The sequence below is a fragment of the Patella vulgata genome, chromosome 3 (assembly GCF_932274485.2).
Source record: "Patella vulgata chromosome 3, xgPatVulg1.2, whole genome shotgun sequence".
NCBI lineage: Eukaryota > Metazoa > Mollusca > Gastropoda > Patellidae > Patella > Patella vulgata.
The window spans coordinates 61,676,979-61,698,912 of NC_065881.2; the positions used below are offsets into that span (position 1 = coordinate 61,676,979).

At 33.6% G+C, this 21,934-nt stretch overlaps 1 protein-coding gene across 1 annotated transcript; it reads left to right on the top strand.

The window, feature by feature from the left end:
* Positions 1–21: 21 nt before the first annotated feature.
* Positions 22–17,091, top strand: LOC126816258 (zinc finger protein 236). The gene is made up of 6 exons (XM_050542539.2): positions 22–345; positions 7,941–8,048; positions 9,904–9,963; positions 11,548–12,726; positions 15,273–15,356; positions 15,754–17,091. The coding sequence occupies exons 1-6, from the start codon at positions 282–284 to the stop codon at positions 16,212–16,214; spliced, it is 1,956 nt and encodes a 651-aa protein (XP_050398496.2). The 5' UTR covers positions 22–281; the 3' UTR covers positions 16,215–17,091.
* The last annotated feature ends 4,843 nt before the right edge of the window (positions 17,092–21,934 follow it).

Below are 21,934 nucleotides of genomic sequence, written 5' to 3' on the forward strand. Positions count from 1 at the left end.
TTTTATGTCGACAAGATCAAATAAAAGGATCAAAGGGTCTTATTAGGAATTAAGAATTGTCATAAACCATATGCACAAGACTTTTATGCTCAGTAACTTATCACGCAAGTCACTAGATATTTCGATTCGTGCATCGTTTCTCTATTTATTCACTCGTCTTGTTGAAAATATTTTTGCACACTACCCGCAAAAAGAATGTCACACGAGTCGAAATAATTTGTGAAATAAAATAAGAAAAAGACACACGTAAGAATGATAGAACACTATGTTTTTTGTTTCACATGAAGCCTACACCTAGTTTAAATAAATACATAATAATGCCCGGGTATTCTGATAACAGAATAGGTAAGCTATATCTACATACATTAAATTATAATTGTTATTATTAATTATTAACAGTTTATTATATGCCAGATAGTGAAGATTTATTTTCAAACTTGTCTAGCAGACCATAAATCATCCTGTTTCAGTTTCACATTTTTTAAAGGAGCATTGTCACTTACACCAAGAAATGAAAATGTAATTATGTCACAAGTCAATGTCACTTCGTCATTACCACTACCAGTCATTGTTTTCAAGATTCTTGATTGAGCTTGATATTACAGCTGAAAATCACTCGCATGGCGTAACCCATTAAGCAGGAATATCTGCGATCAAATGCTTATCTAAGTAGGCCTATGCCACAACCGTATGAATGAAAGGAATCACTCCTTATTGTGATATAAGTTTTCTTACCATATCCTTGCCTTGTCCAGACAGGGAGAGCCATCGGGAGAGCTCTTTCGAAGAACAATTATAGAACACCAATGACTACACTACGGTAGACATACTCTTATCTCCATTCCTCCCATGGTGTACATGTACCTTTCAACCTTGCATCTAAAGTGATTCACTCTGGCACTAATATCAAGAAAACCACTAAATCTTACCATGATTAAGGATTATTGAGTTGAGTGTTTTTTGATGTGACTGTTATTTGCATTTTTCAGAAAATTTAAATTTCTCCATGGTTTAGTCCATTCTGAAATATAGCTATTCAAGTTAATTCTGTAAAATATAATTGATTAAGAAAACAAAATCAATTTCTCAACATTTGGTAATCTCCGAGCTTGGATTGAATCGGATTTAAAAGAGGCCCATCAAATAAATTCAGTGAAACTTAAAGATGCCGATGGCTTGTTTAAAAGGACCAAACTCTGGTCAAAACGGACATAGTTTTTACTCAAAACTACCATATATTTGTCATAAGGACTATAAAATATGAAAAGGATTGATTAAATATTTATTACTTAAACATACATTATACAAGAGCTAAATCTGCCTATTGCAGGTCTTTCTTTAGACCTGAAATGTTATCTAAATTATTAATTAGACATTAATAACTTATCTAGACCATAATCAACTCTCGATGGCATCAGATTTCTCCGATATTAAATAGATTAGAACAGTTCAGACATATTTTGATTTAAGCTAAAAATAGAGGAGCGAAACTTAGCTTCGAACAACTAGTACGGTAGTTGAAATTATTGCACACGTCTTGTCAAATCTTCAAAGGGTAATATCCTCGCTCTCAATAGAGTGATTCGAATGAAATTTTTAAATTAGTCATTTTACATTATCTATTTTTGAACTACTATAGCAAGAATGGCTAGCTCTTTATCTAAATCTTACATAATGTATCTTTAATATCAGATATAATTAGATAAATTTTGTCCACTTTCTTGTCCGTTTAAAAGGGATTAATTATTGCTCAAATGAAGTTGCATGGGTTAAACATAAAAGAAGCCAACTGTGGCTAAAAATAGACCTACATGACCTTTGTATCGAAATCAGAGAGAGGGGTTACACATAGGCATAGCCTGTTCCCCAATCCTAATTCAGATTTAATGGATGAAAATATTGTTTAAAAATAGTCAAATGGCAGATTCTCAAACATCAGCTGTCAGCATCCTCAGTGGAATATATAATAGTTTTATAAATAGATAGAGTTGATGGGCATACATATATGTATATCTATTAAGTATTGCTTCAAGAAAATCGTGTTCTAGCTCATGTATGTTGTAAGTCAATGATTACTAGTACTACTGTTATTAAAGGTCTCATATACATTTTAAATGTAATTAAGTTATGATAAATAATCATTACTACCAATAAATGGTGTAAAATACTGTTTATAAAAAATAAATAATGGTTATTGTGAACTTCCCCTCCCTTCCCTTGTGTCCCGGAAATTGTCTTGTTGATGTCATAGATTTTGACATTGATAAATGGCTTTTGTTTACGTCATAATTTGGCAACCCTTTCATTTATGTTGTTGTTAGGGTAGATTTATGTATACTTTCAAGTCATTCATGCTCCTTGATATATTTGTGGGGATGACACTAGCAATACTAATCTGAAGATAATAAATTGTAAAATATAAAGTAAAGATTTGTTGAATGATATAGTTTAAAACCTTGAAAGCCTCATAATAAAATATACATTGTAGTTTAGCTATGATTTTAGCATGAATTATATTTTTGTTTGTTGGGAGTTGGGGTTGGTGACCAAATGGCTTAAAACATTGTCCTGTGGATCATAGGTCTATTGGTGGGGTTGGGGGGGGGGCAGCAAATGGTTTAACCATGGCCCCTATAATACCTGGTCCATTGGTTAACGTGTGTGCTTTAGATGATAAGGTCTGTCATTCGATTTCCCACTTGTACATGGTATTAGTGATTCAGCACGTTAGTGATTCAGCACATTAGTGATTCAGCACAATAAAAACACAACACAATTTATATCTGAAAACAGTCACTTGATTAGTACACATAAAACACACTGTTTTGACGTTTGTGCTTGATAATGAAACAAGAACGCTTGTCGGAACGTCGTGCTACATGAGTACAAACCACTAATTATTTTCTATATAAACTATATACCGTATGGTTGAAAGGTTTTTATACGCCCACATTTTCATGTGGACGTATATTGTTGTTGACCCTGTCCATACGTCCACAATTTGTTTGTGAACACTCTACAGGTCACAATTTTTATCTGATTTTGACAAAACTTGAAATATAGGTCTATCTCCCAAAAATCTTACACAAATAGTGTAAATATATGGTATATAAAGGTTGTGGAACCTCTAAAGGCCACAATTTTGATATAATGACCTAGTTTGTGTCAAGTGGACGTTAAACCCCATTTCTGTCTCATGACCTACTCTTATATCGAATTCCAACTGTCAACGCCAATGTGTACACGGGACCTCCCTGTTGCCTCACTTACAAGAGGGAACCACACAGGAAAATCTGGATGAACTTTCTTGGCCAACGCAGGGATCGAACTCGGACACCCCCCCCCCCCCCCCCCGGCGAGCCAGCCACTTAGCCACCGTGCCCCCCCTGATTGGATGGTATCTGTGAGGTAGCTTCATTTGAGGTTTGCCAGGTTGTCTGCGTGTTTTTGGTAGTCCGCTGGTTTAGAGAGAGAGAGAGAGAAATGGGGTTTAACGTCCACTCGACACACTAGGTCATTTCGGGACTAGCATATGGTTTAATTTTATTTACATAATTCGCTTGCACGTAGGGGTCTTTAGCAGTGTGAGGAAACCGGAGGCCTCGGAGAAAACCCACGAGGTTGGACGCTGGTTTAGAGCAGATACATTTGAATCTAAGAAATTGACTATAAGGTCCCTTGTGTTTGTTCGAAGCAAAGCTTGGAGCTGGTACCTCCTACATGTATTTGGAGGTAATGTTTATTATTGAAAACAAAGTTGTTTTTAGTTAGTACAAGTTTGAGAAGTGTGATAAGGTATGTGGGGTGGATTCTTCAATCTGGTCAGGATACTTTTGGTTATTGCTCTTAAGCCTTCGTTAGTGGGGATGTTGGTATAGAAGGAGGCGACATCCATAGTAACGAGAATAGCATCGTTTTCTTGTGTTAAGTCGATGGATTTTAATCTTTGGATAAAGTGGGTAGTGTCTCTGATGTAGCTAGGATAATGAGGGATGAAATGTTTCATATATTCGTCTATGAAACTGCTGATGAATTCCATGGGGGTCCCGTTACAACTGATAATTGGCCTACCTGGGACATAAATTTGTGAATCTTAGGAGGTAGAAACGACCTGGTTTGGGGTCGTCAGCTAAAATGCCTTTAAGGAGTTTTTCCGTAATCTGCTTTGATTGGTAGAGTTTAGTTAAAAATTGGGTAATTTCCGAGCTTCTTGGTGCACCAATTTTTTCCAACTTCAAATTGAGGTGCATTGTTGAAATGGTAAATTATTCTCATTTTTCGAAACAGTATTCTAAGGTTTAGAAGTGTTTTGCTTAAGCCTATGCCACCAGGCCCGTAGCTGGAGGGGAGGGGGGGAGGCAGAAGCTGCCCCCCCCTCCCCGAAAAAAAAGGCGCCGTTTCCATTGGACGCAATACAAAGTCAACAACCAACGTGCCCATATCAAATCATAAGCACCCAACCAAGAAACCGACTGCATACCGATGCCCAAAGAAGTCTACCATAAGAAAGCCAACTGAAGATTGTAGGAAATTTTCCAGGTCAAATTCATGATGGGGATGACATTGATTCAAGCCCTCACCAGGTGTGATAATCTTCAAAATTCAAACAAGTCGCACCCTAACCCGATTCCGAACTTTTCGTTATTGTCATAAATTATTATACGTACTTTACAGTCGAATTCCTTCCTTCAAATTTTTATAATGTTCATATCAAAATATAATATCAAAATAATATAGGCCTGTGCCAGTGGATGTTGGGCTGAGGACAGAGTGTTCTGGTATATTTAGCTTAACCTTAGATAAATTAACAGCGAACGACTGACTTAGTGTAAGTTTCAGAAGTTTTATTGGTGGAAGCAATATGATTACTGTTATTATTAAAGTTTAATTTGTGAACAAGTTCTTGGACCATCCTGTGGATTCTGGATTTGTTGTTGTTGGTGGGTAGAAATCGTTTACGTGAGGATGACCTGGATCGGTACCTTTTGTTATTGGCGTTAACCCTCGAGGCCCTAGGAGCGGGTTTTCAAGGTGGTTTGAACGTTTTCCCATTTCCATTGAAATACTTTCCCTGGTCTCCAAGCCTTGTTCCGCTTCCGAAAGTTGGCGTGGGTCACATATATCTGCGAGTTTAGATTTTGCTTCTCCTATGAGATCTTTCTGGAGTTGCTCACGAACCCATACCAGGTTTTGAATGTGGATCCTGATCATTGGGAGACAATATTCTTTAGTGGCGTGGGCTCTGTACTCGGCTACTTCCGTGTCATAGACCGTATTGCTAGTAAATATTCTAGGTCTAAAAGAAGATGATATGAGGTTAGCTGCATGGAACACTTTCAAGAAATCGCTTTGTACTTGGAGGCGAGCAGATTTGCTCTTGATGTTTCTAATGGTTTTGTAGAGTAGCATAATGTTCTCCGGTACGTTTACAGCTTTGACATTGGTAGACTGGTTGGTAGTGTTGAAATTGGCTCTTAGTCTTTTAGCCGGTGAAGCTACTACTAAATTTCATTATTTTTCTTGGTGAGAGTGCTATTGCCTCTTTAAATTAAGTTACACCTGTTCAGTAACTTTTATCATTTTATCTCATTTTATTTTTAAATTCATACACTACCTGCCATAAGATTATATTAAATGTTTATCAGCACGTACATATATATATTTACCAATTGTTTTTCAATAGCCGTTCTGCATAATGATTGATCTCTTATCTTTATGCATGTTAACATTGCATATACTTATCACTAATCTATCTATTGTGAAGATATTAATCATGATTTGAATTATATAACTTTTTAATAATGCCTCTGCTAGAAGCAACCATTGGTAGTATGTAGAGATGTGAACAAAATTTGAGGGGGTTATGGACATTAAACAAAGTGTGTTAATTAAATCAGTAATTTTTAATATGCTTTTTTATACAAAAATTGAGTGATTTTGCAGGTGAATGGTCTCCCCCTTACATGCCACTGTGTGTAATCTTATCATCACATAACTATCTATGTAGATGAATGCATTTTAACATATGTTCTTTCATGAAATAACATGGTATCTTGGTAACTAGAATGTAATTTAGTTTAACCTCTTATGATAAATATAATAGTGTAGTGCATTAAAAAAAAACACTTAGATAATATAAATATATTTCCCTTTTATGGACAAAGAATTTTGTTTGTAACACTACAACAATTCTCAAAATAATTTTAAATAGAGTTCAAAAACTAGTTTGTAGACTATCACACTTGTTTGTCACTCTGTAAAACAAATGTAACATTAATTCATATTCTTTAACATTATGAATTATCTGTGCATTTCTGTGCTTTTGTTTGGCCGTTAGTGCTGTACTGTATACTAGACGTAAAATTAGCCATTAAATCTGTATGTGTACCAGTTCTAAGTGTGACCCACAAAACATTGCAAAAATCCTCTTGATAGTTGTTACAATGATTTATAATGTTAATGTGTAAGTAGGACTAGAAATTGTGTTGTCTTATTATTCTATAGACACCCTCTGAGCATGAAAGTCACTGATTTCTCATTGGTAGCGTTTCTTTTCTCATGTTTGTAAACATTATTTTTGTATTTATGGTATGTTTCATGATCCAAATCTGGACTTTTTTCTTTACATTAAACATGCAGGGGCAGATCCAGGAATTTTTGCAAGAGGGGATTCCCAGGTTCCACGGACAATGTATCTTTTGGCATGCATACACATTGAGCTTTTTAAATAGAGAAATCCCATCCCACCATCTGATGATAAAGGATAAAGCACACGACCATGACACTTTTCTCTTAAAAAGTGTTGTTTTACATTTTTTTATGTAGCTGAGATGTTTCGTGTTAGGTTATATTTTATTCAGTGAACAAATCATGGGTACTAACTCGGTCATATTTGCCTGTCATGACCAGGGATGGGATTTCAATTAGAAAAGACAGAAAATAAAGGGAGACTTCATTTTAGTTTCTAACCAAACACCTAATACAGGATGGCTGATGATTTTTCAAGCGTGTGCGGAAATTTCATAACAAAAACATTGGGGATTGGTCAATGATAAAGGATGTTCTCATGTCCATTATGGCATTAATCAATTAGGTATTTAAAATAATTGGATGTTTTTGTTAATGTTAGAATCTATTTTTGATTATCTGAACAGGTGAAAAAATTAAAAGGTACTCTATAATGTAACTACTTCCTGAATTATTGTCAAAAGACATTGAATGTCATACATTTTCTTTTTAACCATTTGAGCACAAAGTCATAACGATAAGTGTAATGCAGACAATAAATCTTAGAAGCAGATGTAACTCAATCACGAATTGTTCAAATTTGGTGCTAAAATATTAACATACATGATTCCATCATGAATTGCTATGGTAATGTATAATAGTGAAATGAACCAGAAACACAACTGAGATATATATATATATATTTGGAGGATCTGATTTGTGAGGAAAAACTAGTTAATGACCTATAGCTACATGTTAAGCGATATGAAATAAATTTGTGGAAGTGGGTGTCCTATAAATTAGTTTAGAACAATCGGATTATATGTACATAAGATGTATTAAAATGTCTGACTCTTTCCCTAGCCTTTTTGATACACACATAATGAGTTATATGCACAAGAGAAAGGTCTTCAAATTACTTCAGTGTAATTTCTGTAAATCTCATATCAAGCTTTTGTATTTCATGTTAATTTTGTTTTAATTTATAAAAGTATGTTTTCTTGTAACTTTAAGTTCATTCATACAATGGAGAAACAATGTAGTTTGAGTGTAAATAAGTCTTCTATTTTAAACTTAAATTCACATTGTTAGTGTAAATGGGAAGCAACAGACTTGAACGTGTGATTGTGACAGTTTTTAGTGACGCAATGTTTGTTTTAAACTCAGGTTGGTATACGCCCACAAGCTTATGAAAGGTATTTTTATCTTTTCAGATGCACAGAAGTTGGCCGACTATTTAACATGTGGTCAGTGTGCTCAAGAGTTTCCCCTCAAAAATATCACCAACTTCATCCAACATAAAACTGATAATTGTGAAAAAAGTAAGTGAGGAATAAGAATTTAAAAATTAGAAATTCTTAAAGCAACAATAAACCCATATTGACCACACTGTTTCATTTGTAGCCTGCTGTTTCCCAAAATTACCCAAATACGTTGGTATTTAAACTTTAAACCGCTTGGTTTTGTATTGGAAATCCATTACCCCATTTAGCTTTAAGAAGTGATAGGTGTACGGTATCTAGAATATCTGGTATCACTTCTAATTGGACAATTGTTTGTTGTACTTTGTATTTATAACTTTAAATCTGCTTAAATGCAAATTTTGGCACAAAGCTAGGAATAATTCCTGTTATTTAAGTCATTTGGAGAAAATTTGGTGGTCTGCAGTGCCTCCATATAATTCATTAGAGTTACATCCTTGATATCCAAATTCAGTAATGTGATACCCACAATTTTTTTTAATGTACATGTAGGCTACCAAGAATAAAGATAAATTGATAACCGTGTATGTAATCATTATTTTTTCATAAATTGATTAAATTCTGTTCCACTAACCACTGTTAGGGTTGCCCTTGATAGCCTAGATGTTGGATTTCGGGAAATGTTAAAGCTGGGTAACAGAACATCAATTTACAGTAAAGTCAATTGGGGGATACTCGATTGAACGTTCCAGAATTAAATTCTCTCAGTTCCGAAAATAGTGTCAATCGAGTGAAAAGGAGAATTTCGGAGTACAATGCATGTGCCTACTGCATAAAAAATAGCTCAACCAATCATGACAGCTGAAACATATTTGTTACTTAAAATACGTCACTATTCTACTCACACCACCTCAGCTGCCGGGACTGCCAGAACTGTGACGAGACTGAATTCTGTATCACTTGATTGCAATTTTGTCAATTTGGGACGTTACAGACCGACAATTGAGCACCCCCTCAGAGAATATGTGGTGGTATGCATCCCTACATTAGATTTACCTCCCTTATATCCCAATTTAGTGATGTGATGTGGACATATTATATGTCGTCTCCCCTGTCCATCCATTCACATTTTGTTGGTGGACACTCTACAGGTCTCAATTTTTATCCAATATAGGTTGAAAGTTGCACATATTAGACCGTAACTTCCTTGATTATGGCCCCTGATTGTACAAAAAATCATGTTTTTTAGCTTGTAGATTACTCTAGCTTGAGGTCACAATTTTTTATCCGATTTTAAAAACCGTTTAAGTATATCACCATTCCACCGTAAAATCGAAATGACGGCTCTTTGTACGCAAATTGTGTAATAGTATGTAATACGAAGATTGTGGATCCTCTAGAAGTCACAATTTTTATCCAATTTTGATGAAACTTAAAATATATCTTATATCCCAAAGATCTCAGTCCCTTTTGATATTTGCGCATTTCAGATCATAACTATCTGGATTATGGCCCCTGATTGTACAAAAAATTGGTTTTGTTTTTAGCTTGTTCTCTATCCATCTCTTGCAAAATGTCTGGCAACTGCTGTTTTTTCCAGTGCTAGCATATATAAAAAAAGTGGTTTAGAAATGTTATGTTATGTTATCATTATCTTTTCATAAATTGATTAAATTCTGTTCCACATTTATATCACTGGATTTGCTGGATAGCAAAAAAAAATATATTTATTTTATCTGAACAGATAGCATATTTACAGTTTGGCATAGGTTTGGTTCCTATAATAGCTGTTCTTAATGTGAAGGCAATCTTATTTGGGTCAATCATGCATGTGATGTGCATTGTTTGAGACAAGCGTCCAGCCAAAGAACAACATTTTAGCAGTTTTTATGTCAGTCTATTATTTCACTAGATGGTGATTGAAGTAATTATTAAACATGTGTTATACTAAACGTCTTCTTCCATATATTTTCAGATTCTAATCAACCATCATCAAATGATAGTCAATTTTCTAAAAATGCTAACATTTCAAATGGTAAGATTGAGTTAAATTTGCTTAAACTGAAAATAATACCTGTGGCATAGCCATGACTATACATGTGACTGGAAATCAAGTTACATTCTGCCTATAAACTTCAGTTTCAGAAATCAATTTCAAACTAAGGCTCCATTTAGGTATAACTTATAATTTCTAAAGTATATTACTTCTCATGTTTGGAAAGTTCACATAGCCAATCATTTTTGTTGTACCTTTGTATCAATAGTTTACATCACTTTGGATTTACATGGCAGCAAGATTTTAAATTTAAGGTAATTTTTAAGTCGAGTTATATTCCTATAACAATGGTAATAAGCCTTATGCTATTATACACCATTCAAGCAGGCATTGATTAAGCTTTTCAGAAACACAATGAAATATCTAAACTACTATACGAAGTTGTTACAACATACACAGTTGTAATAAAATTAAACCTGATATTTAAATTAGGAACCAGAAACGTTACCTTGCTATAGTAAGTGTATCAATTGTTGATGAGTTTATAGTGCTGTAACCATAGCTTGAGGAATACATGGCAGAAGCTACTTGCAGGTTGAATGAAATACACCATTGTAAGATTTACCTATATATAATACCTTTCTAACATTTGTTTGATCAAGCTAATTAAAACTTAATATTTCTGTTCCATTAACGCCTGACAAGTGTGTTCCTTCCCATTATAGTATAGTACATGTGTACTCTTAACCTTGATTAAACAGCCAAGCAACTACCATTTACTTAACATAATCAAAACCTTCGAAATTTTTAAATAATTCTCCGGAATTCTGTGTGATAGGTCGGTAAATCAAATTTGCACATAATTGAACATGCAGTTTAAAGAAATTTCCCCAGTCCAAGATGAAGTGGGGTAAATAACAGTAAAATAAAATTGAATGAAATATTGGTATGATAATTAAACTAGAAAGTAACCATATTGTTAGAATTACTGCCATTAAAATAAATACATTTACAAAAAACTTTATGTTGAGGAAGCAAAGTCATAAAAACTAAAACTTATATTATCATTGTCACAGTTTCTCTTTAAGCACTTCAAAGTCTTACACAATCTTAAAGTATTACTAGATATGGCATGTGAGAATGGCCTACATCTGTTATAAAGATATGATAATGTTGGTCATTTAGTGGGACCACACCCTTTAATAAATATGAATGTCTAGGTCATATCTTGGACATGTGGCAGATGCGTGCTCATTAAATAAGCTTAAAGATAACAAAAAAAAATATTGATTATACAAGATGGTAATGCGGTCATAAATACTTAAAGATACATTACATCTGGGATCAAAATTGTGAATATGTATGAATCAATTCTAAAACATATTTAAACTTAAGAGTACTGATCAGGAAATCGTATTATACCCCGGTACTTCAAATCTATGCTTACCGCCATTGCCATTACTTCACTCAGAAAATATTTGCTGAGGATGCACCAAATGATCCCATTTACTTTGAGGGAATGTATCTTTAATTATTAATTTAGTCCATTTCTAAATAGAGGATTAATAAATGTGAAAATATGATTTTAATGCCCAATAACATGTGTTCATTTTGTAATTTCAGAAGATGAATCTTCCAGTTTGTCTTGCTCATCATGTTACCAAGGTTTCGTAACAGCTCGTGGTTTACTACATCATGTGCAATTCAGCCATAACTTGAACATCTTTATATCAAGAGATGAGGTCACTGACACTGGCCTACATGATAGCAACAATGATAATATTATGATTGAAAAAGAAAGCTTAAATGAAGATGCTGAGGAAGATGACAATATGTGTACTAATGATTCATCCCAAGGTGAAGTTTGTGAGCCCAGTTGCTGTGAGAGACGACTGGCTTCCATGACAGACAGAAACCGTTCATGTCAAGCTAACAGATACCGAGCCGGTTCTTCTCAACAGATGACCAGATGCTCAAAAATGTCTTCAAGTGGAGGAACAACTATTTGTTGCAATAGTCAAGAATGCTGTGTTACAATCATTCCAGGGACTCATGAAGAACCGAGGAAGTGCTGCAATTCCATTGTTCCCAAGAAACGTAAACTTCACATGGTAAAACATATGGATCAAGGTGAGGATTCTAATAAATCCAATCCAGATGAAGACGAAACATCATATGATAATAAATCTTCTATGATTTATATTGATGTTGGTTCTAGAGAAGGTCAGTTTCACAGTACTTCATCAAGGGAGAGAACTCAGACTTACAGCTCTGACTCTTCACCATCTGGAACCAAAGTACAGATTTCTGAAGATGATAATGAGGACAGTAATCCTTCAGATGATGACAACTCGACTGATGGCAGACGATCTGTAATTATTGAAACTGGTAAAAGTTTTTCCATCCCCATAACAGTGACATCTGGTCAAATAGTAGAGACCAGTTCTCTAAATTCTCATACTATTCGTGTTTATAAACCCTTAAATCTCTCTCGTAACACTGGTAACTGTGGTAGCAGTGATGTTTCTAACCTTCAACACAATTCCACAGCAAACCTAGAACCTTCAACATCTCAACAATCTCCAGGAATTCCTGTCTCTTCAACTGTTGTACCTGTTGGTGATTCAGAAAGTCTGTGGATGTCTGCTACAGGCGATATAGGTCAAGATGAGGAAGATGATGGAGAGAAAGATAGCGCTAAGAAAAGACGATATCCCACCAGTCGACCGTATAAATGTGAAAAATGTAATGATGCTTTTAATCAAAGAATTCATCTTAAGAAACATATGAGCAAGCATACAGGTAAGAAACCAGTAACGGGGCTGACCACAGAGGAATCAATGTGATTGGTTACCTAATATATTACTTGGTTTTTTTTTATGGCCCTTCTCTCTCTTTCAATTATCTCTTTCACAGTGGTGATTTTTGTTGACTTTCTAGAAACAAAGTGGAGAGTTTGAATTTGTATTTTTTGCCAGGTTTTGGTAAATATTCATGATTTTGAGGAAAAAACATAATGTTAAGAAGTTTGTTATGTGAAGTGGATTGTTACAAGTTTACTAATTATAATATGCCACTTTTGTTGCTCCATCTGTGGTAGAAGCAGTGTTGGGATTTCAAAATTTTTCTTGTCGGACATTTTTTCCCAAAAATAAAGAGGCATAACTCTTATCGTTATTTAAGCAGGCGGTTTCAGATCACAAATAAAAATCATGTGTCAACAAAATATTCAAATTCATACGTAATAAAAAAATAGGTGCACTTCGTTATTTTTCATATTTAATTCCCGTGTGGTATTCAAATTTATGTCAGTAATATTCCTACAAAATTACATGTTGTTGTAATACGATAGAATAAAAGTATGCCGACTCGTACCTGTTTCAAATTCCTCCAAAATTACCGTAATTTGGGGGGTATAAGTCGATACAATTTTCAGCGGAAGTCTGGCAGTAACTGTGACTACCACAACGAGCGAGTGACATCTGCTAAAAAATCGCAATCGTCTAAAACAATTTACTACTTACACTATTCCAATCCAATCTTATAGTGTTTATTTATTTATTTAAAAACATAAACCCCATTCAAAATATGATCATAAATCCGAGAATATGTCTGACAAAGGAGAAGCAATGACTTCTGTTTAGGATTGGATTGATGAATTCTCGCCTATTTTATTCACCATCTACATAGACACGCTTTTAAATAGGTGTAAGAGTAGTAACTCCGATTGTAAGATTGAGACTGTTTATGTAGGGGCTATAGCTTATGAAGATGAAGTAACTTTCATAACACCTAGCAGGCAGGCATTATTGAACCTTATAGATATAGCAAATAGTTTTTCAAATGAATATAATGTCAAATTTAACCCCGAGAAAGTGAGTTGTTTTTCATCCTATATCTTGTGGTAATGATGATAAACTCATTGAACATGTCAGCTCCAAAAAAACACTAAGGAAATGCACTCAGCAATGTACTTAGTTCTGAGATCATTGAAAGTAAATGTTATGCTTAAGACTTTAAAAGTTGTTTATCCATGGATTCTATATAAGTTATTTAAGTCTTATCGTATGTCCCATTATGAGTGTCATGGGATTTCTCCCATAAAAATGTTGCTGTTTTCTTTTGTGCATGGCGAAAAGTCATTCAAAAAATATGGAATATCAGAGAATGATAAAATTAAGGCAGGCGCCATCAGAGATTTTATATCGGTTAGAGAAAACGGAAACAATTTAAATGATATAATTAATAAAATTTGTACAAACTGAATTTAATATCATGTATACATTAACGGCAGATTTATGATTTTATTGATACTTTTGTAATTGTACTTAGTTTGTACGAATAAATTATTATTATTATTAGTGGTCTGCACCATATAATATAGTTCACAGTTCCTTTTAATCAATATTTTATGCAAATTCTTTTCTCTAATGGGTGATATAGGAGAGATTTTCAACAGTTAATTGCTGCAAATATTAGTGCATAATGTATTTTTTTTTATGTCAGTTAAAGATGCATTATGTGAGAATTAGATAAAGAGCCGGCCATATTCTTGCTAAGATAGTTCAAAGATAGACAATGAAAAATGAATAGATTGATAATTTCAGTCAAATTACCTTATTCTGTTCAAATTTATGAGCGTTTAAAGTTTTTGCAAAACGTAGCACAGATTATATTTCATTGTACCGGTAGCAACAATGGCTAAGCCTAAATGATCTATTTGATCAATAAACTCTAATCTACTTAAAATAGGAGCCATCCTATGGTCTAGAGAGTTGATTATGGGCTAGTCAGATATGTTAATAAATGTTTAAAAAATAATTTATATAACATTTAAAGCCAGAAAAAAAGACCTGCAATAACCAGATTTAGCTTTTACATAATGCATCTTTAAAGGAATTGAAACATTTTCAACTAGGGCACAAAAATTTCTATAGCTTAATTGAGATTCCTGTAATTGCATGTACTTTCGTTAAATGATGATGATTTAAATATTGGATGTACATGTAGTTTTTTCACGATGCTAAATTACAATAAATTTTTTTTAGCTATATATATGAACTCCTCATACAAATCACGCGCGCTGTATCATAAGGCCTGTCATTGAGTCAACTGGCGTGGTTTTCAAATCCCCGGTTATACGTGACAAGGAGTAGGTTTGCCTGTCCAACCTCATGGGTTTCCTCCCACTGCTAAAGACCCCTACGCGCAAGCAAATTATTGAAATAAAATTAAAACCATATGTTAGTCCCGAAATGACCTAGTTTGTGTCGAGTGGACGTTAAACCCCATTTCTCTTTCTCTCTCTTTCTTTCCTCATACAAATGATATTTTTTGTTCATTTTCAGGAGTAAAACCTTTTAAATGTGAACAGTGTGATTATTCTACAGTAGAAAGAAGCCATCTTAAAGTTCACATCAGAATTCATACAGGTAAGGACATGTTAAGTAACTACATCAGTTTGGCTTTAACACACCTACGTCTGTGCTCTGTGTACAGATGATGGAAAAGGTTTTCATAAATGACACAACTAAAATTGATGTTTCTTTGACATCTTTAGCAAACACATGAGATGGGTTGTGTTGTGATTTCAATGGTACGCAATTGTGCAAAATCATACTTTTTTAATTGTTAAAAATTGGTTTCCAGCTCTTTATTACTAAATGAACCGTTTATTTAATTGATTTCAATCTTCATGTGTATGCTCTTACTGGACATGAGTAGGTAGAAGGTCAAAGTTGTAACACCATTCTTTATCTTATAGTTGAAGATAAAAAATGTAAAAATTTGACTAGTATTAATGTACTAACAGTTTATATCTTCTTACAGGAGAAAAACCATTTAAATGTACTCATTGTGAATACGCAACGGCTCAAAACAGTACATTAAAGATTCACTTAAAACGACGACATGGGGGTAAAATGTTTCAGTGTGAAGCCTGTTCTAAGATGTTTACTCAGGAATCTATGTTAAATAACCACCAAGTAGAACATCAAAGAGATCAGAATTTATCTCAATTACCTTTGCCAAGTTCTGATTTGGACTTGCTGGACATTTCCTCCAACTCAGTTCCTGTGAGTAGTAATTCTGCAAGTACCATTCCTGCCATCAGTAATATATTAATACCACCAATAGTTAATCAAGAATTGCCAACTTTACCCATTAACCAAATTCTTTCTCTTCAACAATCATTTACATCAGTCAACACTAATCAGACATTAACTAACACAAACCAAACACTAGCAAATGCCATATCTTTTCCAAGTTTAAATTTAACTAAGAGTTCTTAATCCTCCAGCATTTTACCTGCTAACATTTTTTATTTATTAAAATTTTTGTATCGTAATTATATTTATGACGAGTGCTGATTATTTAACACTAATAATTAATGCATATGTTCTGTATTTTAATCAGATTTAGAATGTTTAAGACATATCTTAAATCTAGATTTGGTACTATTAGTAATTCCATTCAAATGGATACATGTATTATTGTTTTATATTCCTGTACTTGTACTGGAATAGTGTAACGTAATTTATTAAGCAAACTAATAAATTTATGTGTTTTGATAATCTAGCAATAATTGTTACATACCGGTATTCAATTAATGAAATACTAGTAAGGTTTTTATTTGAAGATTTACATTCCTATTTCACCTGTTTGTTTTTACATTAACATTAAACTAAGCCAACCCAGACAACATATTAGTAACTTGATAAGCTAGTCTTTATTCATATATCTGCAAGTATATCAAGTCACCAATACAAATGGAGAGGATACTTGTCAAAGTTATTTAACACCATTCTGTATTTGCATCTGGAATATTCATACAGAAGAATCCTCAATTTCCATATTTCTTTATGTTTTTGTATTTGTTTAGCATGCTTAAACCCACTTACATGAATGGTTACCCTGCGAAATCTGGGACTTCTGCTTTAACATTGTTTTACAATATATTAACCATCACATATCTGTGATTGCTAGCACAGTTTTTTATGCATCCACATTTAATGTGGACATACATTATTTTAAGTCTGTTGTCAGTCAATCCATCTTTCTTGTGAACACTCTATAGGTCAGAACTCTTTGAATTTGAAGATATATTCATGTAATCATAAGTTACAAGTAAGAACATCAAAATTGTCCAATAGTCAATTTAAAAGTTATCTCCCAGATAGAAATTTTTAAAACTCAACGGGATTGTTCATTATGGTATAGGGATTTGGGAACAACCCTATCAAATTGTAAAATATTAAATGCTTTGTGCAGAGTTGTTTTTATACGCCCACATTGAAATGTGGTCGTATATTGTCGTCGCCCCCGTCTGTCCGTCCGTCCGGCGTCCACAAGCTCTAGAGGCTAAAGTTAATATCTGAATGGCTTTAAATTTATACACAGTGTTTAAGGTCTTGAGACGAAGAAGTCTATTGATTTTCAGCGATTTCCGATAATTACCGCCAGAGTTATGGCCCTTGATCACTTTGAAAAATCATGTGGACGCTCTAGAGGCCAAAGTTAATATCCAATTGACCTTAAATTTATACACAGTGTTTGAGGTCATGAGACAAAGAAGCCTATTGATTTTCAACGATTTCCGATAATTACTGCCAGAGTTATGGCCCTTAATCACTTCAAAATATCCGATTGACATTAAATTTATACACAGTGTTTAAGGTCATAAGATGATGAAGCCTATTGGTTTTCAGCGATTTCTGATAATTACTGCCAGAGTTATGGCCCTTGATCACTTCAAAAAATCTTGTGGATGCTCTAGAAGCCAAAGTTAATATTCGATTGACTTTAAATTTATACACAGTGTTTGTGGTCATGAGACGAAGAAGCATATTGATTTTCAGCGATTTCCAATATTTGCTGCCAAAGTTATGGCCCTTGATCACTTTGAAAAATCTTGTGGACGCTCTAGAGGCCAAAGTTAATATTGGATTGACTTTCAATTTATACACAGTGTTTAAGGTCATGAGACGAAGAAGCCTATTGATTTTCAGCAATTTCCAATAATTACTGCCAGAGTTATGGCCCTTGATCACTTCAAAAAATCTTGTAGATGCTCTAGAGGCTAAAGTTAATATCCGATTGAGTTTAAATTGAGGTCATGAGACAAAGAATCCTATTGATTTTCAACGATTTCCGATAATTACTGCCAGAGTTATGGCCCTTAATCACTTCAAAAAATCTTGTGGACGCTCTATAGGCCATAGTTAATATCCGATTGACCTTAAATTTATACACAGTGTTTGAGGTCATGAGACAAAGAAGCCTATTGATTTTCAACGATTTCCGATAATTACTGCCAGAGTTATGGCCCTTAATCACTTCAAAAAATCTTGTGGATGCTCTAAAGGCCATAGTTAATATCCGATTGACTTTAAATTTATCCACACTGTTTGAGGTCATGAGGCGAAGATTCCTATTGATTTTCAACGATTTCCGATAATTACTGCCAAAGTTATGGCCCTTGATCACTTTGCAAAATCTTGTGACGCTCTAAAGGCTAAAGTTATCATCCGATTGACTTCAGATTGATACACAGAGTTTAAGATCTTGAGACGAACAAGTATATTGATTTTCAATGAATTTTTATGACTTGAACAGTTAAATCCATGATATTAAAAGCTTTGCATACAAAATGTTAGCATGGGGAAGAACTTTATAAAAACCAAACAAATTCTAATAGTTTTCTGATAATTACTTCGTGATTTGTTGCTCTTAATCAGATTTTAGTGTATTATAAATGTTTCATTACCGAAAAAAGTAAAAATATGCGACAACCCTTGTTGACTGCCCGGACGATTTAATTGCTGTGGGCGTATGTTTCGTTGCCTGGCAACCTATCTTTCCTGTCATAATTTTATTTCTGAAACTTGTGAAAGAGATACAGGACAAAAATCTCAATTGAATTTTCTAAAACTTAGTTGGGTTGTTCATTTAATTTAGAAAATTGAAATCTTAAATTTTGGAATCATCTGCTGGGTTACTCTTAAATTATGAAATCTTTTGAACGACTTGATTGTAGATCCAACTTTGTTGCTGGTGGGCATATTCGGGGGTCAAACAAGTCACCTTCTATTTTATCCAAGATTATTAATATCACACTATATAATATATTGTTTAATACTATCTAATCTAAAAGAGCATATTTATGTTCTGCACCTTTGTTCTCTATTTTTGCCTTGTCAAAATTTGATTATAGGTTTAAAATAGAAAACTGCTAAGAAAGTTTGATAAACAAAAACTGCTGTAAAAAATTGTCTTTCATTTTAAAAATTCTTCACATTTATAATTTACCGGTGTAGTTGTCTGTATTTTAGTCGGATTTAAATTACATTATGCTCTCAATTTTGCTTTCAATGGCAATACATTGACACTACAGTTAAGTATCACAACAGTTTTGTCTATTTCCTGACTTCGCATCCCGCTAATGAAGTATGAATTTAAACAATCAAAATGTGAGAACTTCCAACTGAAAAAAGAGTAGTTAGATCTTTATGTAGTGTAGACCAACAATTTAAGCCTGGTAGAAAAATACAGACTAATATTAATTGTATTAAGTTTAATCTGGTATCTTTATTATAGCTTTACTCACAATTAAGTTTTTTGTACTTGATAAACTTGTTTGATGACATGATTTAGTTCAAGATAGATTTACAAATATAACATATTCAATTTATTTTAAGATGTTCCCATAAGTTATAACTGATATTACAATTGTGTTTGTAGTGAAAAATCACAATTTTCTTTTTCTTGTAAGTCTCATTATTTTTATATGCCCACATTTTCATGTCGACGTATATTGTCGTCGCACCTGTCCGTCCATCATTCTACAATTTGTTTGTGGACACTACACAGGTCACAATTTTTATCCAATTTTGATGAAATTTGAAATATAGGTTTATATCGCAAAGATCACGGTTCCTTTCGATATTTGCATGTAACGGACCATAACTTCATGGATTATGGCCCCGTCCACGTTTTTAGCTTGTGGACTCTCAAGAGGTCACACCCGGTTGTAGGTGACAAGGAGTAGGGTCGCCTGTCCAATCTCGTGGCTTTTCTCCGGGTCCTCTGGTTTCCTCCCACTGCTAAACACCCCTACGCGCAAGCGAATTATTGAAATAAAATTAAACCATATGTTAGTCCCGAAATGACCTAGTTTGTGTCGAGTGGACATTAAACCCCATTTCTCTCTCTCTCTCTCTCAAGAGGTCACAATTTTTATCCGATAGTAAAAAACGTTTAAATGTATCACCGTTACCCCCTAATGATGGCCGCGCCTGTTCAAATACCAAGATTGTGGACCCTCTAGAAGTCACAATTTTTATCCGATTTTGATGAAAACTTAAAATATATCTTTATATCCCAAATATCTCAGTCCCTTTCAATATTAATGCATTCAGACCATAACTTCCTTGATTATGACCCCTGATTGTATGAAAAATCGCTTTTTTTTTAGCTTGTTCTTTATCAATCTCACAATTTTTATCCGATAGTAAAAAACGTTTAAATGTATCACCGTTACCCCCTAATGATGGCCGCGCCTGTTCAAATACCAAGATTGTGGACCCTCTAGAAGTCACAATTTTTATCTGATTTTGATGAAAACTTAAAATATATCTTTATATCCCAAATATCTCAGTCCCTTTCAATATTAATGCATTCAGACCATAACTTCCTTGATTATGACCCCTGATTGTATGAAAAATCGCTTTTTTTTAGCTTGTTCTTTATCAATCTCACAATTTTTATCCGATAGTAAAAAACGTTTAAATGTATCACCGTTACCCCCTAATGATGGCCGCGCCTGTTCAAATACCAAGATTGTGGACCCTCTAGAAGTCACAATTTTTATCCGATTTTGATGAAAACTTAAAATATATCTTTATATCCCAAATATCTCAGTCCCTTTCAATATTAATGCATTCAGACCATAACTTCCTTGATTATGACCCCTGATTGTACGAAAAATCGCTTTTTTTTAGCTTGTTCTTTATCAATCTCTTGCAAAATGTGTGCATATTTTGCCTGGCAACTGCTGGTTATATCAAACATAAACACGACTAAATGTAAAAGGTCTCTCGCTCTGCCAAGGACAACATCTCGAATTGTTATCATTTCATAAATTAGGTTTAATTTTGATCAATTGCTTTGTTTAGGGGTTATCTGTCTACGTTTATATTTTTAGATCTACAGATAGAGTCTGTGTTGTAACATAATTGATTTCGTCTTCTACTGTCAGCAGTTTAAGATAAAACAAAACTGAAATCAATAAACATACTGACTTAATATTTAAAAAAGAAAATTTAATCGTTTAGATTTTGTACTATTATTAGAAAATCCATATAACACATCAGATCAATGCAATTAAACATTTTATTTTTACTTAACTTAAATTTAACTCCTTTCAGCAAAATATATAGAAAAAAATGTGTGGAAATCATAGTCAGTTTTCATAAGTAGAATGTCCTAGGAGATATTGTTAAAGTCATTATTGGGTAATAATTAATACATGGAACTCAATTTGATAAAGTTGGTCACAATTATTGTATATGACATTGTAGGGTAAACAAGATGTAACGGTGGTATTTTCTGTAATTTTCTTTTCGTTTTATGATTTTAATACAGAAAATATTTACTGCAAGCTTCCTCTGTACTTTATGTTGTGTGACATTAATTTAAACTTAACAAAATAACTATTATAATAATGGTATTTATCTGTTCTTATGTCATGTTGTTAATTTATTTTTAAAGTATTGTATAACTATAAGGCAATTTTAATAAATCTTACAATAAGTGTTTTATCTATTTCTTTATCCGGGAGGAATGCATACAAGTAGACACTGAAAATAATTCTGAAGTTCTGGGCTAATGGCATTACATTTCACTTTCATTAGTCAGGATTTCCAGTCCAGGCTGACTGGCCTTGAATTGATATATCTTACTTGAAAATTTCCAGCCAATTCCAGTTGGACAAAACACTTAATATTAACAGACT